Source organism: Eupeodes corollae, chromosome 3 (genome assembly GCF_945859685.1).
Source record: "Eupeodes corollae chromosome 3, idEupCoro1.1, whole genome shotgun sequence".
Taxonomy (NCBI): Eukaryota; Metazoa; Arthropoda; class Insecta; order Diptera; family Syrphidae; genus Eupeodes; species Eupeodes corollae.
Window position 1 is genome coordinate 137,420,726 of NC_079149.1, and position 18,013 is coordinate 137,438,738.

General features: G+C 34.5%; 1 protein-coding gene across 4 annotated transcripts in view; it reads left to right on the top strand.

The window, feature by feature from the left end:
* LOC129952097 (cGMP-dependent protein kinase, isozyme 2 forms cD4/T1/T3A/T3B) overlaps positions 1–18,013 on the top strand; it is a 112,828-nt gene that overhangs the window by 84,587 nt on the left and 10,228 nt on the right. For 3 of the 4 annotated variants that reach the window (XM_056064526.1, XM_056064527.1, XM_056064529.1), the window contains one exon: positions 16,173–16,392. In XM_056064526.1, coding sequence (XP_055920501.1) covers positions 16,173–16,392 — 220 coding nt within the window. Of the gene's footprint in view, positions 1–3,967; positions 5,440–16,172; positions 16,393–18,013 lie in introns of all 4 variants that reach the window. The other variant, XM_056064528.1, reaches the window with a different exon arrangement.

Consider the following 18,013-nt stretch of genomic DNA (forward strand, 5'->3'; position numbering starts at 1 on the left):
AATGCAAATGCCATAGGGCAGGCGGAGTTGCTATAAAAATTACTATAGACATGTAGAACGTATAGATAGACTTTAAAAGAGAAAGGTATCTTTTTTTACAGAGTCCGCTATATAGGTAGGTATCTATAAGATACACAACGACCACACTAGATTTTCTAGTTGAATTGTTTGCGGTACGAGTTTTAATTTTGCATATAAAACGCGATCTGTTAGCAAGGTCAACAAGTTCCGATCGCACTCTCGAGATCGGATCTGTGTTCGAGAGACACAAAAATAGAATTGTGTTCGAATTCAAAAGAACGACAAATCAAAAAATAAGTAAAATTACTAAAGAACAGAACAAATACAACAAAAAAAAAACTTGTTATAATTATTACCAATATTTATGTGATCAGGTGTACGCTTGATGCAGTAAAAGAGTTAAGCTTTTGGACGAGAGAGAACTTCTATATACACTTTGAACAGAGATCAAAGTCGCTCTTGGCAACGTTGCGAGCGATGGTGACGGCCTCCAATTGTTCATTAACCTCGCATCATTTTTGATTTTGTGGGGCTTATAGTAATTATTATGGGAAGCTTTTGATGGTAATCGCTGTCGAAAGGTGCGTTGATCCACATTTGACATCCTCTTTTGGAATTAAGAACAGGGTGGTCGATTTTAGGTTGTCATCTTTCTAATCCAAAGTAAAACTTATTTTTTTTTTGGAATTGCTTACAATGTAAAATTTTTAAATTATGAACAATTCTTTTGCCTGTTGGATTCCTCCCCTGCTTTAACCATGTGCTCAGTTTTTACCCAAAGTTCACGAACGTGGAATGCTCTAACAGGATCGATATTTTCTACTCGTTGCAATGTGCATCCGTTTCAATCTTCTAAATATATCCCCCTTCCCTCATTGCTCGTATATTTCTTCATCTCTAAAAGGGTTTTCAAAACTCCTCGAGTTTTAAAATTCTGACATTTTTGGTTCGTTCTCAAAAACTGCGTGACATTTTGTATTCTTCCACCATAAATTCACGACAAAATCTTAAATAAATTTGTGTTTTCTGCTTTTATTGATTCGAAATCTAAGAGTCAAATTTCAGCCTTCACTACTTTCAATAACACCCTGTGATTAGAACGCCCCATAGCTATTGTTTACGCAGGCCTAAGCTAAACAACTTTATTTTAAAATAAACCCAGTTGTTGTGTTTGTTTGAATTACGCTCCTACGTGTTTTTGTTTAAACAAATTGAATAACCAGAAATCTTGAACTTTGAAGCAATTTTTTTCTTTCACCTTATATTGTGTACATAGCTTCCGTCATTGCAGACCTTTGAATAATACAAAAAATAACAAGACAAGTCGACTTCAAAGTTGTTTCTTAAAGAGTGCTAAAATATTACCTGTCTTAGTAATTTAATAATTAATTTAGATTAATAAACAAATATTAGATTTTTTCTGGGACTTCATGTCTGCTATTAATATACATTTTTCAAATTAATTAAAGCCAAATTATTAAACCAGACTACGTCCAATACAAAAAGTCTATAAAGTTTTATGGCTTTTCCTTTCCTAAGTTTAAATCATTATAGCAAGAATACTAAAAAAACATAAAACATTGAACAAAAGATTTAAAATTGTTCAAAACTTACTCAAACCTAATTAACGTCAAATTATGAGCCATTAAAGCAATCTTAAAGCTTTTAAGTTTGGGAGTGAATTGCTTAGTTTAAATGAAGTTTACATAGTTCTTACAAAAACACAGAAAACATTGCACGACTAACTTGCAAACGGTACCAACTAATTTGGGACTATTCAACCACAAATTATAGACAATGAAATATGAAAGATATTCATAAGACCTTTAAAACCGTTTTCGAGGAGTGCGTAGCTAAGATGACAGGAAGTTAACAAATAAGCAACGAAAACATAGAAAACATCGTATAAATAGTTTTTTGTTGTTAGAAATCAAATCAAATCAAATGGGGTGGCGCAACAGTCCGTTGTGAACCAGGGCCTAATGACTTACAACTCTCAACTATTCCTGTGTGCGAGTACTGTTGTCAGGAATGGAAGGGACCTACAATTTTAGGCCGAATCCGAACGGCTAGTTTGAGAAAGCACTTTTTCATGACATAAGAATTACTGTTGAAGGATTTGTCAATTCCTCGCAAGAGGCAGTACCCGCGAGATTGAACCCAAGACCCCTTGCATGACAGTCCAACGCACTAACCATCATGCCACGGGTACTACTGTTGTTAGAAATACTCTCGCCTAATAAATTAAAAAATTAGTAGACAGTACAATTTTCAAAATAAGGCGCTTAACTCTTTTTGATGGAATAATTTTTAAAGCTGAAACGAAGTTAGAAAAAAACCTTAAAAAAACATAGAACACATTCCACGATTAACTTGCAAACGGTACCAACTGATTTGGGACTATTTAACAGCAAATTATAAGCCAACTAAGAATGCAAGATACTCGGAAGACCTTTTTAACCATTTTCGAGGAGTGCGTAGCTAAGATGACACGAAGTTAGCAACCAAACAACAAAAACATAGAAAACATTGCACGAAAAGTTTATATTTGTCAGAACTAACTCTCGACTGATAAAGGAAAAAATTAGTAGACAGTACAGTTCGCAAAATAAGGCGCTTAAACCCTTTTTGAGGGGATAATTTATAAAGTTTAAACGAAGTGAGAAAAACACCTTCAAAAAACATAGAAAACATTGCACGAAACACTTGTCAGAATAGTCAAAACTTATTTTCAAATACTTATCGTACATTTCTATGAGGTGCTTTGCTAAACTGATATCAAGTTTTCGAAGCAATTTAAAACAAAAACATAGAACGACAAAATCAAAACTGTTTTAGTTATAAGTCACTTATGTAGGTATTTTCATTTTGCAATAACTATTCACTTTGAAAATCCATAATTTCTTTGGTTGAAAATGCGTTTTTATCTTTTCTAATAAAAATACAACTTGGCGCCTAATCAAATAAATAATAACAAACACTTCCTATGTTAGAATATTTTAAACATTAACCTCGTTATTTCTACTTTGTTTTATCAAACATAACAAAAATTTTCTCTTTGGTCATGGTCAGGTTTTAGATAAGATTTTGAGTTTATTTGAAAGATAAGATAACAAGAAATATTATCACGCTAAATAAACGTCACTCATATCTATAATTTTAGTTTTGAAAGGTTTATCTTAATTTGAGTCTAACTTTCGAACTCAATTATCGTCAGCTCCATCAATATAAGCGATTTGCTCATACGCCAAGCTTCAACAAATCTTTTATCACTTTGAAGTTGTGCAATTTGTAATGAGAGCACGTTCTGTGCGTTGCGTGTAAAGGTTGTTCCAACTTTGAAGAAAAAAAAGATACCAACTAAATCTTGAGACTGAATACCGCATGCGTACCCAATTCCAACATACCTATCTATAACCTCCCCAGATGCTTCATGTAGCTTGCAAGAGATTGTTGGTAATGCCAAGAACTTCATTGTCACTGTTGACCTCTCATAATCTCAGCCATCACCTGGAAAAATACAAACAAGAAAATTATGATTTTGTGTTGAAATAAATTTTGTTGGTCTCTTAAGCTGGGGCAAAGCACCATCTTTGCTTGCAGTGGGAACATGATCTGTGCTTCATGGTCCAATGAGAACCGTAAAGTTAAATGTGTTCCCAAAGAACTGGTGTCAGTTGATGGTTGGCGGTAGGTAACTTGATTCAAACCAAAGTTTGTGCAGCAAGTCTACGATATAAGTTTATAGTGGTTAAAAACCTGCTTCTATTGTTGCTTGAAGTCAGCATTGTTGTTGTTGTAGTTTTATTATATTTCGGCCAAAAAGAAGCCCACAGAGACGAAGAGACGACGACGACGACGCGACGTATGAGACCTAAAAACCGCACCATAAGGTGAAGGTAATTGTTTCTTTTTTTGTGTGTTAAGAATTTATTTTTGATTGCAGCTCTAATGTGAAACTTTGGGTGTGCCACAAAACACCCAGCACCTACATTTGGATTTGAAGCTAAGCTAATCTTTAAGATTCAATCTCCTCAAACGCCAACAACATGCGGATTAAAAGGTATCCGGGAAAGGCAGTCGATGCGAGTCTTTCTCTGGAGCAAACCAATGCAATGGGAATTCTCTACGAAGCCAACTGGTTGCAAGCCCACGAGAGCATTAGCACATCTGTTAACCCAGAATCACTTCAGTCAGTTGGAAATAATGGTTACCTGAATGACGGGGTTTCGGTGTTGAGCAAGTACCAAATGACTCTCGAGCAAATTCGAGCTCTCGAACAGCAGAAGCAAAACGACGGAATTGTGAAAGCCATAAAGGATCTTAATGGCTACAAGCCTTCGACGTTGAGGCGAAAGAACCGCAGACAGTACCCCGGCTGGGATGAATTGATAGAAGCCAACGAAAGCTTAACTGGTAAGAAAAACACCTCCGCCTCCACTGCCACCGCATCAATTAAAGAAAGCAACGAATACAATGGTAATCACTATGTGGTTGATCCGACGGAAAAACGTCATCATCACCGCCCTAGACAGCTGATTCCAACAACAGAGATCTGTGATCTACCACCCGTCAAGGGTCTACGAAGATCCCACACGGTGGTGTACTCCCCAAAGACATCTTCCTCCTGCAGCACTTTAGACATCAAAGACTTACGGAAGATATGGAAGGTTGAAAATCGGCAACCTTCGAACAGGACTGTCAACTACCATCCGGCAGAGAGAGAAACTTCCCACGAGAAGGTGATTGCCACCCAACCGGTCCGCCAGAAGGTCATGCCACCTCCTCCACCCATCCGAAACTGTGATACTAGAATAAGTTCAACTGAAGCATACGAATCGATTCAGTTAGACAGTCCCCCCAAGCCGGCTCAGCGAAGTCAGCCCATGGCACGTCCACGATCTATTCTGCGCGCCAAGAGCGTTCGAGTGCCAAATGTGACTCTGCAACAACCTTCGGCGGATGTCCAAGAACACTTTATGCCCAAAACTCCACCGAAACCCCCTCCAAGAACGACTGTTCCCAGCAGGATCAATTTGAATCATCAGCTAAATAAACTGCATTCCCAGTCTCAACTTCAACTCGAATCAAGTGAAATCATGAACCGCAATGGTCGACTCTCAGCATCGACTACTAACCTCAACGATCCATCACTTCAGTTGCATGCGGAAACTTCGTTTGGCGGACTATCGCTGCACGAAAATCGTGGCCGTCGACAACCAGGAAGTTCGTCTTCGTCCAACAGTACCCATAATTCCGACGATCAATTCAGCATTCCTCGGCCACGGTTGATAGTCCCTGTCCACACGTACGCGCGCAAGCGTAGGACAGGAAATCTCCTTAAAGACCAGGACATAGAGACCATCCCCTCAACCGCCGGTGACGACGGCGGTGGCGTCGATGATTATCGAGAAGATGGTAAGCAATGTGTAGACTTTAAAGTGTTGCCCAAGATCAATAAGATCATGTGACATCATCAACAGCAGCGCCGCCAAGTCGCTGCGCTGCTTCTGTCAGATCACTGCTCTATCAGAAGGTCGCTACCATTAAGAGTTGTCGCATAAATTGCAACTCTTAAGTGTTCAATGATCTTCCGATCGCGATTCAAGTTATATTTCAAAACCGGTTGAGTTTTAAGGTATGTCTTTATTTAGCTGTTTTTGTCGCATAATTTATGAAGCTTGATGATCATTTCTTAAATAAGTCGCTTAAAAGAGCTGCATATTCTTCACACCAACAACGATGACGACGCCCTCTATCTTCTTTGTGTCTCGTGGGTTGCTCCGAAAGTATAATTATACTAAGTCTGACTCCAGAAATAGTTTGCACTTTCATTGCCTCTAGTTCTATTGTTTGCCATAGGAACATATATCTCTCTCTTCCAATGTGGGGCAAACCACCAAGGAAGCATTAATTTGCACACAGCACAGCACAGATCAGCGATCGGAGCGGCTGGTATTGGAATGGATGTTGTACATTGTACATGGCATCAAATAAAAAGAAAAACAAGCGCCATGGAGCCGATGATCTGTCTTTTCTAAAATACTACCTCTCTAATTAACTTTTACTTTTGTGCTGTGTGCTCTGTGCCTGGGCCTGCGCCTTTCGTTGTGAGTTCAGGAAATTATTTATTCATTCTTCAAAGTTTTTGTTTTACCTTTTCTATATTTTTGCAGTAGAATGTTTTATTGATATAAATTAGTTTTGCATAGATCGGAAACATTTGCATATGGATCTGGTTTGTGAATTATCATCAAGGCGGGAGATCCCACTTTGATAGTTTTAGTGAGAGGAATAATTCGTTTTAACTACTTTTTTCTTACATCAAAACAGGAAATCTCTCATTATTCTATTGTTTAGAAAAATAGTGACGTTGTTTCCTGAGATAGTTTTTAAAAAACTATAAGAAATGTCACTTGATTGACAGTTTTAGCTACAACAAATATCTGTATAGGCGTGCTTTATTGTTAACTGTATACACATTTGAATGAAATAGACCAGACTTAGCTGTCAGTAAAAATATTCAAATGAGGACATACTTTCAGTTTTTGAAATGTAGGAGGCAGGTACATAGGTGGTGCGAAAAATAAAATATGGCGAAAAGGCGGTTGAGTTCGTTGATACTAATATATTTTATGCTTCGCCTGCACTAGACGCATTATGATCGTTTCCAAAACTTTTATATTATTAATTTTTACTTTAATTCATACCAAAAAGAAATTGGGTGACAAAAATTGATTTATAATAAATGCTTTAAGGTGCATGTTAAAAAAATAGAGGGCTCTTTATTTTATTATTCTGATTTCTACTAAACCCTTGGTCTTTTTAGCTATATGGGAACTCTTTATGAAAGATGTAACAGGCCAAAAAGACTCAACATCGACTCTATATTAAGTGACCATTACACCATTATCGCCTTGCATACAATTTTAAGCAGGTGTAAATTGACGTTTTTTTCGGAATTTATTTTAAAATAAAAATCAACTGAATCAATCTTTTTGGTTGAAAAAATCATTCAAACTCTTAAAATCAATCAGAATTTATTAAGTGACTCAATAATCATGCTTGCGTACAAATTCGATGAAATAAAAAGAACTGAAACTGTCGACCTGTGTTTCAATGAATATTTAGATTTTCGAGAAAAACGTAACTTTTGAACACATCCCTGCCAAATTATTTCATGAGGTGACATTTTTTAACGTCTTTAGGGTTTCTCAAGATCGTAGAGATTTTCGTATTCTAAAAAATACAGTCCGTAGTTACCTTTTAGTCTTTTTGAGAAAATTCTTTCATATCTTAGAAACATAAATTAACTAAATTCCACACACTTTTATCTAGATGTTAATTCTTTAAAATTGAAAAATTAACAATCAATGGTTTAAAACTGGAAACATAGTTCAATATTTGTCCAACATATAAGCCAGTTGCTCTTGAAGTTACATTTTGCATCTTTTTTTCTGCACAATTTTTTTCAACGTTCTGAATTTAAATTATGCTGAAAATTTCTTAGCTTTAATGACAGTCAAGTTAATCTCGAACTAAGATTTTAAATGTAAGCCAATTAATTATAAACAAAAGTTTCCTGGATTTTATTTGAGTAAATTTTAAAGTGCATGTATATAAATAACGCGTGGCAACTCTGCATAGTAATTCCCTGCTTGCAGGTAAATTATTTGCGCAAAATTAATTGCACCCAAGGTATAATCTTCGTGACATTTAAATGTCAACCATGTTTTAATTTTGTATTCTAAACAGCCGCACTGTTATCCAAAATGGTTGCTTGTTTTGTTTGTTTGCATGATGCGATATCGCAAGCGTAAAAAACAAAAACAATTAAGTGTCATCAAGTGTGTTTTCCCTTACTCACATGAATATCTGTGCATAAAATTACGGTGGTTTTGATGAAAAAATGCAAACAGCTGATATGGATCTTTTGAGGTAGGCCCGATGCCGATGCGTTGCAGGCATAAACTCTATAATCACGACAAATGAACTCACCCACAACTCAACTGTCACTGTCACTTTTCTCAGAAAGTGCAAATTAACAAAAAACAATAAATAAAGCTTAACTGGTTAAAAGACCTCTACTCTTTTATATGCACATTTTTATTTCTGTTTTGGTTTTTTTTTTTTTTTTGAAATATAAAACCACAAGTTTTGAACAAAAGCTCGTGATTGAAATTTGAAGTCGGTTTCCAAATTTGCTTTTGTCATGCGAAGCGAATGATCATTATGAAGTATCTATACAAAAGGCCTTGTATGGCTTGAGGTATGTATCTACTATTTTTGGTTTTCTCTCTTTCTCGGTTATAACTTTTTTTGTAAGCTGTTTGAGGCTCTAACTACATAAATATAATAAAATGAAGATTCGTGACTAAGTTGAAGAGTTGTTATTAAATTTGTATGTTCTGAAGAAAAAGGTGTCATCAATATAAGTTGACATTTAAGCCAAAACGAGATATTTTTTGTTCATGGTTCACGAATTGATAAGGGCAAATGTGTGTGGCAATTATTATAAAGAAGTTGGTTGTGAAGACACTAATGATTTATTTTTGATTGTTAACTTTAAATCCTGTTCTGGGCTTAGGCCAAGTTGGAAAAAGAAATGAAAACGAAATTGGCAAGACATCAATAATATTGTATTGATTATTTTATTGCTTTTATAATTGGGTGAATGTTAACTTTTTTAAAATTTCACCAAGTCATGTAAAATTTTATTTATTTATTAATGTTCGAAAGTAACCATTTAAACAATTGATGATAAACAATCAAAAGAACACATGAACAGATACAAAACATGAAACAATGAGATACGAGTAATTAAACATTGCTTTAAAAACTACATTTACAAATGGGTTGTTCGAAGTAGGTTTTACAGATTAAGTGGTTTTCTGAGCCAATTTGTTTCTTTCCTTCCTTTTGAAAATTTCGTGATACAATTTTAAATATTTAGTGAGACTCGAAATCCCTACAATATACATAGCTCCCAATCAATTAATTCCCAAAATTAATAAAAAATTACAACATTTAACGTTTTAATTCGGTGTTATGAACTGTTAATGGCCATAAGACGAGAAAAGTCTTCAACTCGTTTCCTGAAAAGCCGAAAAGTCGAAGAAGTCAAAGACATCCGAAACAAGAATGTGGCCCTAAATTTAACGTTACTCTCACAGATGTCTTTAATCTTTTTGGGATGTTTAGTTTATTGTTTATAAAGAGAATTCACAAAATTGTTTTTTGAAATGAAGTTAACAATATTTTTTAAAACACTTGTGTTAAGTTCTTAATAGATGTTTAAATCGATATTGATTATCTGAAAAAAGATATCACGCAATGAATATTTTGAAATTTATTGAAAAATATACAAATTTTGTTGGAAACAGGTATTTTTAAAATTTGAGAATTCGAAGTTCGGTTTCAAAAACCATAAATACATTATTCAATGTTTCTCAAAACTTTTATAGAGAATCAAATGAAGACTCAAATAATGAGAATTTGTAGAAACTAAGTAAAATAAAAATAAATATTCAAACTATCTTGAAGAACGAAAGCTTCTAATGACCGGCAGTATGACTTTCGTTGCAATAGGTCCACTGTTGATCTCAGGTTTTTCTCACCGAACAGATAGATAGATAGATAATTAACAGTGGAACAAATCTTTACATCGTTTTGGAGAAAGCTTGATGCTTTCTTATAAAAAAATGCATGAATTTGATATTGATAAATCTGTTCCTTGTCGGGTATTAAATCACCCTCAAATCTAATATATATTATTTTTTGTATCTTTATTTTATCAAAATCTTAAAACTATTTTAAAGCTAGACAAAAATTCTTAAAGAAACTATCGTGAATTTCAAAAACTTAAAAAATATCTTACTGGCCATGTGCTGGTGCTCTAAGTTAATCCACTATCTTATAACTACTGCCTTTCTGCCTAAAAACAAGTTTAATGCTAAATAACGAGAACTTAATCTAAAACCAAGAAAATTTATTAAAAACAAATTTGGTATCTTTATCATTGTTTTTGTATTCTATATAAAACTTAAAATTAAATAAAAAAAGAAAACCAAAGCCCATTACTTAAATTATAATAAATTAAATTAAATTATAATACTTAAGCTACTTAAAACTAACCAAAACCAATAATACCACTTAAAATTACTTAAAAACTAGAACATCCACAGTAAGCTTTTTTTTTTAATAATTTTTTTTTTGTGCCACCCTGACTGTCCCTAACCTAATCCTTCGAAGGCACTCGGTTCCGTCTAGTGTGAGGACGTCTCGACTGTAAGGAGTCGCCTATCTATAGTTTTAAGGCTGACGTTGTAGATTAGCGCAACCGTCTCCCTATCCTGTATCAGCCCTCGATTGTCTTAACAGAGAAAAGCTTCGGGCGGGATGTTACACGATGTTAAACGTGCACTTTCTTAGTACTCACTGTTGGGGTAGTAAGCCCCAAAAATTAAGCTGTTAGTCGACGACATCGCTCTCGCAATGTGACTCCTACCAAGCTTCAGCAAAAAATTATGTATTCTGTTTATGTTGGCTCTGTTGTATAGAATTTGGTTGGAATAGTAATGTTTGTACTATGACTCTGGTGTTTTGTGTAGTTCAGGCAACGTCGTCGCAGACATTGACTCTCAAACACCCGAATCTTTTCCATTTGAGATGGGGCAACGTTGACCCATACCGGGCACCCATAGGCAATCATTGGCCGGATAAAGGCCAAGTAGCAAATCACCTTCACTCTGCTGTCAAGACGGCTGCTAAAAAACAACCGTTTTGTTAGGGCAAAGGCTCCCCTAACTCTGGCCAGAGCAGCACTCATATGTCTGTCGAAATACAAGTACTGATCCAAACAGATTCCAAGGTACTTTACTACACTTTTATTCGTGGCTGTCGATTTGGTCCAACGATCACGAAATTTTTCCAGTTCTTTCTCGTATCCCTTTAGGCTCCATACAACGGAGTCCTGAACAGAATAGTTTCGCATTTTTGAAAGTTGATTTTCAACTTCCAGCCATCGCAATATTGCTGAATCTTGTCGAAGTCACCCTGCAAAAGTGTCTTCATTACCTCAATTTTTGGGCCGGTTTATACGCAATTAGGTCGTTGGCGTACGCTATTGCTTGAGTCAGGCTTGCTATCAGATCTTGCTAAATAAGATCGGCGAGTTAACCACTCCCTGTTGAAGACCATTTTTAGTATCAAAGATTTTGGTAGATGTTATATTGCCAATTTTGACAAAAACCGTCTGCCATTAAGCATGTCATAAAGCATATACAACAGTGGTTTACTTATGCTGAGTATGTTTAACTTTAAATACAGACCCTCTAACCATATCCAAATCTGATATCTTGTGTGCTTGTGTGCCCCAGGGCTCCGTTTTACCTCCGACACTATTTCCTATTTTTAATAATAATATTTTGTCTGAAACTTTTAACACACTTAATTTTGGGAGACTGAACAGCTTTCAAATCATTTATACATCACAAAACATCTCTTGTGGAGTTGTCACATACATGAAATCGCCAAAAACGCTGCTAAGTGTTTAGGTTTTCTCGATGCAAGAAGTTGTTTACCCCTTCTGATCTCGCTATGATTTATAAGGCTTATATTTGTCGGAAACTCGAGTAAAATTTCTATATCTGGGCATGTTCTTCTTCTTGAATCTCTTGGACAGAATTGAAAAAAGAGAACTCTAAAAATAACAGGTGACCGTTCTTTAACTAAAACTTTTGTATCTCTCGAGCTTGAGTTTTATGTCTGCTATTATTTTATTTTCATAACCAATACTCTAGTGAAATAGCCATTTGCATTCCTTTCTTCCTCAAACAATTTAACCGTAATACCCGTTCTTCTAGGAAAGCTCATCAATTTACCCTTGCGCCCAATTTCGGATGTACTGTAAAGTACAGATATTCCTTTTTAAATCGCACAACACGAATGTGGATTGCTTTACCAAACTCAATATTTTACACTCTTTACAATGTGCAGACATTCAAAACCAGACTTCATCGGTATTTCCTTTCTAAACTTATTCTCCCTTCCTAATTGCTCGCACTAAGTTTAATCATTATAAGCGTATCCATAGCGCGCACAATATAGAAAAAAAAATACAATTTATTATTAAAATGTACTTTATCTTAGCATGAAAAACACTGTTCTTGGATATCTTAAAATCTTTGGAAGGATACTTTCATTAAAATCTGATGTTCTAGAAAAATTATGAGTCGAGGGTATAATTATTTTTGTAGGACAGCAATTTTGTTTTAAGGTTTAAGGTGTCTTGCGAGAATTAAGTTAAGCAAAAACTCTTCTGTAGCCATAATATCTATTCTCATAAAGCAAAACGTTTGCAATACTAAAAAGGTCCATGAACAGGCAGAAACTAATTTCAATGTATTTGATTTTTGACTTTCTTTCTAAGAAAATATCAAATTAATAGTGTGTACATTACATCAATTTTTCTAAATTTAATTTAGGATTCATGAACATTATAACCACGAATTTGACGTCATCCTATTCTTTGACTTTTTTTCTTTTAATTTAAACTTTAAAAATATAATTTAGACGAAACGAAAGTATAAGGTCGTAAGACCTGAACATCATATTTGAAACTTTGTACTATGGGATTATTTTCTCTACGAAACGAACTCCTCCTACTTTTTACTAGTTCGAAAGTATTCCGTTCAGTTATTCAGTGTTATTTTAACAAATTGTTATGATATTAATGTCTAGTTTTCTTAACGTAAGACACATCAAAAATTAAAACAATTAATTCAAAACCTTATTTTTAATCAATGCCATCTCTTCACTCATCCATCAAACTCATAGCCAATAACTAAACTTATAATACATGAATTAAATAATCAAACGTTACTTTTCAAGCCAATTATGCAGGTAGGTACTTTCAATTTCCAAAAAAAAAATCGCAAAGTATTCCAACCTTTGGGTTGCATGTTTCAAGCAGAAGTGTAATAAACCAACTCCAATATTAAAACCAACCAAAAATAAAACTACCTTGATCTATTAAACCTAGGCATAGCCACATAACCACTTTGACCTTTTTTTCAAAATAAAAAAAACAATTTTTGTGGCAACTGAAAACAAACGGCCTTGAGATATAAAACTTATCATTATAAAATAGTTAAACAAAACAACCTCAGTTTAAAAAGTAGTCATACAAAAATCAGATAGTGAGCGGTAACATTCCATTTTAAGTAAAGTAGTAAAATACATAAAAATAGTATTTGTTGTTTGTTCATTAATGTTTAACTTATTCTGTGCAAAATCATATAGAAACTTTTTCGCTGTACGTTTTTATATCAACTTTAATAATCAAAAAACACCTACAACATGTTCTAGTTGCAGTACAATTGCTTTTGTCTCATCATTCAAAATTAAAAGTCATGGCCATAATTAAAAAGTGTTCCCAATTCAGTGAATTAATTAAGAAGAGAAGTTTCATTTTTATTTTCCGGCGACGAAGACGGCAACGATCGAGACCAAAAGTAATAAAAAACTCAATCCAAACTTTGTGTGAACCAACTAAAGGTGGGAGCACCCTAAGACAATACAAAACAAAAACAAAAGTTGTTTTCGACCTCGAACCGAAAGCCTCTAAAGCCGGCTTAGTTATTAAATCTTAGGGTCTCTGTTAGGCTTTATACACATCTTCATGATTTATACTTTCTGATATCATGCTGAGTGCGAATTAGTTTAATAGTTTTCATTAGTTCAGCCACATAACACACATCACACAAAACATACTTAACGAATGATGGCCCTATCACACACAACAATTACTATCTTCCTCTCTTCATTAAAGCCTTTAATTAGGGGAGAAATTTTGCGCTCCGAGTCATTCGCTGCGCCACATCGCGGCATTGAAAATGATGAGTGATCACGCAGCAAAACAGCAACAAAATTAGACAGACAATGCATTTTTCTGGATGCTGCGTTGCGGTTGGATTCTATGTGCAGCAATAAACCGGAGAAATACAATGTTTGACGTATGTATGAACAAAACGTCATGCACTGTAATGGTGGTGGAAGAAAACCTTTAGAATGTATAGCCGCATTGCTCCTTTTAGTGGTTTGACTTGTGGCTTTTCTCAAGACCGTAGGTAGATATAAGTATTTTCTGAGTATAAAAGAAGGAGATCCATCACCATGCGTCAGAAAAGCCATCAAAACCAAAATTACAAAGCAAAGAAAACTCGTTTCGAGTGAAATCATACACATCAGGTTTATACATCTTTTCTTTTTCTTTCTCTCAAACTTTGACATTAGGTACCTCTACCTACCTCTGCCTATTGCGGTTAAGAACATTTTAATAAATTGTTGCCAACTTTGTTCTTTAGAAATAGAAATCTAATAAAATACGATTCACTAAATTTTATTTGATTTAGTTGTAGTTTGAAGATTGAAGAATGCCTTTAAACAGTAGGCGTGTTTTATTGGTAGTCTATAGCTAGCACAATGATACAGAACGCTATACTCAAAAATGTTATTCACTTTTAAAGGCTCACTCAGTGACGTTTTTGAACAAAACTTAAAGTTAAATAAGGTAACTCAAATACCACTCCTTGAAATTATTTTGAGGGGATGTGTTCATAAGTTTAGTCTTATTTACGATTTTGTTCGAAAGTGACCGAGGAAATTATTGCTTCAAAATAAGTTAGAAAAGAAAGAATGTTAGGGTCACATTTATTTTTAGTTAATTTTGTATCACGAATATCAAATCAATTTTAATTATGTTTATGTTATGTGTCTAAGAATTTATATTTAATTTTCCGCCTAAAGGCTAGAAAAAGGGGAATTTCTTTTTAAAAAAAAACTCATTTTAAAAAAGCCTAAATGATTGAACATGGAGAAATTAAACATTCTGAAATTGTAAGCCAAACCACAAACCGTGTAGATAGGTCGATCAAAAGAAACCCTTTTGGAAAGTGCCTTGAGCTTGACCTTAAATTTGGAAACTATTAAACTTCTAAAGTCGATAAAGTGCATTAAATTAATGGGATGACAACCGACTGAAAGTTTGCTTAAAAGACATTATTTTAAATGAATTTGATTTGGCTCAATCTCCTTATTTTGTTGCAAATCAATGTGAAAATAACAACACTAAAAATAGATTATGATGTGATCATACGTTGGGGCTGAAACATAAGAAGTAACTAATTCTGTACCTTAAAAATTCAAGTTACAAAACATCCATGCCCCATGATATAAGTGTTATTTTTATTGTACTATAAATTCAAAACAACTTCAATATTTTTCTACGGATTCCGAAAAATTGATTAAGGTTTAATTTTTCCCTTAGCCTATAAAACACGCCCAATTCTTGAAAAAATGTGAGCATATCGGAATCACTGTTTTCAAAATCCCTCATCTAAAAGTTTTGAAAAAAGTTATAAAATCCCGCCGGCTAGTCAGATTTTTTTTTTAATTTCCGTTTTCCAAAATGTCACCTGTTCAGTATCCCTATCTATTATAATCCTGCTTTTTAAAATGCCGAGAAATCCCGCCCATCCTATTTTTCAACACTCGTACTATTTTTAAATTTAAAAAAGCTTAAAATATAAAAATTAAAAATATTGCGAAATATTGCTACTGGTTTAAAGTTCATGTTTGTTTTAGTGTTACTGAATATCATAACATAAGCTTCAAAGATTATTGAAACATTATTTCAATATTTCTTGCTTATTTAAAAACTTCTTAAATTTATATAATTACAAGCTACGTAATTTTTAAAATTGGTATTTTATAAAAAGTGAGATTATAGAAAGAAGGTTTATAAAAAGTAGGATTTTATGAAACGGGATTATAAAAACCGGCAGGCCGAACCTAAATCAAAGCAAATAAAGTCATCTTTAAAATTAATTAGGTTTTTGAAATAACTCACATATTTTTTAAAATTGAGTAAGAAAAATGTCATATTTTATCTGTGAAAAATATCGTTGGACTGATTTTCTGCTCAGTTGGCAATTCTATACGAACTCACCAAAACTAAAAAAGGCTATTTAAGTTTGTTTAAGTGACTTTGGATAAAAAATATTTATATTTGATGTTTGTCTTTATGTAAACTCTTCCAAATGCTGCTGTGCATGACTAATTGTTTTTTTTTTACATTTATATTTTTGCAGAGGGACGAGTTGAAGTCTCACGTGAAGGAAAATATTTATCAACATTGTCCGGCGCAAAGGTACTTGGAGAATTGGCCATACTTTACAATTGTCAACGAACAGCAACCATCACGGCCATTACCGAATGTAAACTTTGGGCCATAGAACGACAATGTTTCCAAACGATTATGATGCGAACTGGTTTGATCCGTCAAGCCGAATATACGGACTTCCTCAAAAGGTGAGTTTGTTCAAAATTTGTCATTACTTGCGAAAGTTGTTGTTTTGCTGATAATTTGAAGACGAAATGACGAAAGACTTTTTTGTGGTGAAAAATTATAAAGTTTGCCCAAGACGGTTTAATTTTTGTGTAAATGTGAAATTTTGTTGACCATTTTTATTTTTATTTTTTTTGTTTACAAAACACTTAGAGACGCTCGTTGTTGCTTCACAATCATGTTTTATTGGCCAAGAGCTCACTTAAGCGCTTTATGGGCAAGCAACATTTTTACATGCTACGCGTATAGAGGCTTAAGCGATCAATAACCAACTAAAATTCCAGTGGTTTGTAATCAAGGTGGCCGTGGCGGGGAAAGGAAAAGATTCACTTTAGGGAAAAACTCAAAAAAACCCGGAGGCATAGCCGCAGCGGCGTGTGGCGTGTTGTGAATACACAGTTGACTGATTACGCTTTTGTTTTTAACGTTTATTGTGTCTTATGCAACGATCTGTTTTCTTTTGTCACCATAATTGTCTACAATGAAGATGACGACCTGCCTCACTGACGTGACGGTCGTACTGTGTCGTCCGCCTGATATGAATAAGACACTTGAAGCGTTTCAAGTCGTTTATCCACATGATGGTACCTACTTGATTGCCATACTTCATGGCTTCCGTTTTTATAGTGGCTATTAACCCAGGCTTTAAATTAGATATCTCGTTTGGCGCATACCTTTGTGCTCAAAGTTGGGTTGGTTGAGCTTGAGTATCAAATGAAAACGAAAGTTGTGTACGTTAGATTTCCCGCCCACCAAACGTGGACGGGCGGCAGCGGAGAATCAGCGAAGCAATCGTCTAGAATTACATGAGCAAATCACTGGAACTTGCAAGTTACAAGTTCGTTGCCACACTTCGTGATATCTAGATTTGAAAGTAAAAGTGAATTCACTTCGTGTTCTAAGATTTTGAACTGAAAACATGAAATTGGATCTTCTATGAGTCGATAGTCAGAGTCGGAGTCGGAGTGTCCAGTTCCATGTGCTGCACTATGCAAACAGCTATTAGGCGTGTTGTTTTAAGTGCTTCGTGTGCAAATTGTATTGAGGTAACGAGATTCGGAGAATGCCAGAGATAGATTCATAAGATTTCATAAGTCAGTTGTTGTGGAGTAATTCACACTCCCCATAAAAGGTGTGATGTCATCCGACCTGCAATGAATTTTTCCAAAGAAACACATAATGTTTTTCATTGTGAGTTTAATAGTTTTCGAATGGGCACAGTAGTAGCCATTTATGCGTTTTGAAAGTTACACAAAAATAGTAATTGCGCTGTTTTCAGGAAATCTATTTTTATCTAACAAAATAAATTACTTCAAATGTTATAAAAATTATGATGAAAAAGTTTGCAAATTACTTTAATCTAATGGCTTGGCTTTGCTATATTGGTTTACAAAATGTGGTCTTGCGTTTGTCGCTTTGATCTCAAGATGACCACACCGCACAGACAGATCTCTGTGATGTCTTCAAACTTAATACAGTGGAAATGTGTATACAATCGTAAAGACTAATCGAATTTTTAATTGAGGATGGATTGCTTTTTCTGCATATTCATACATAATTTATGTTCCTTTTTTCTGAAAGCAA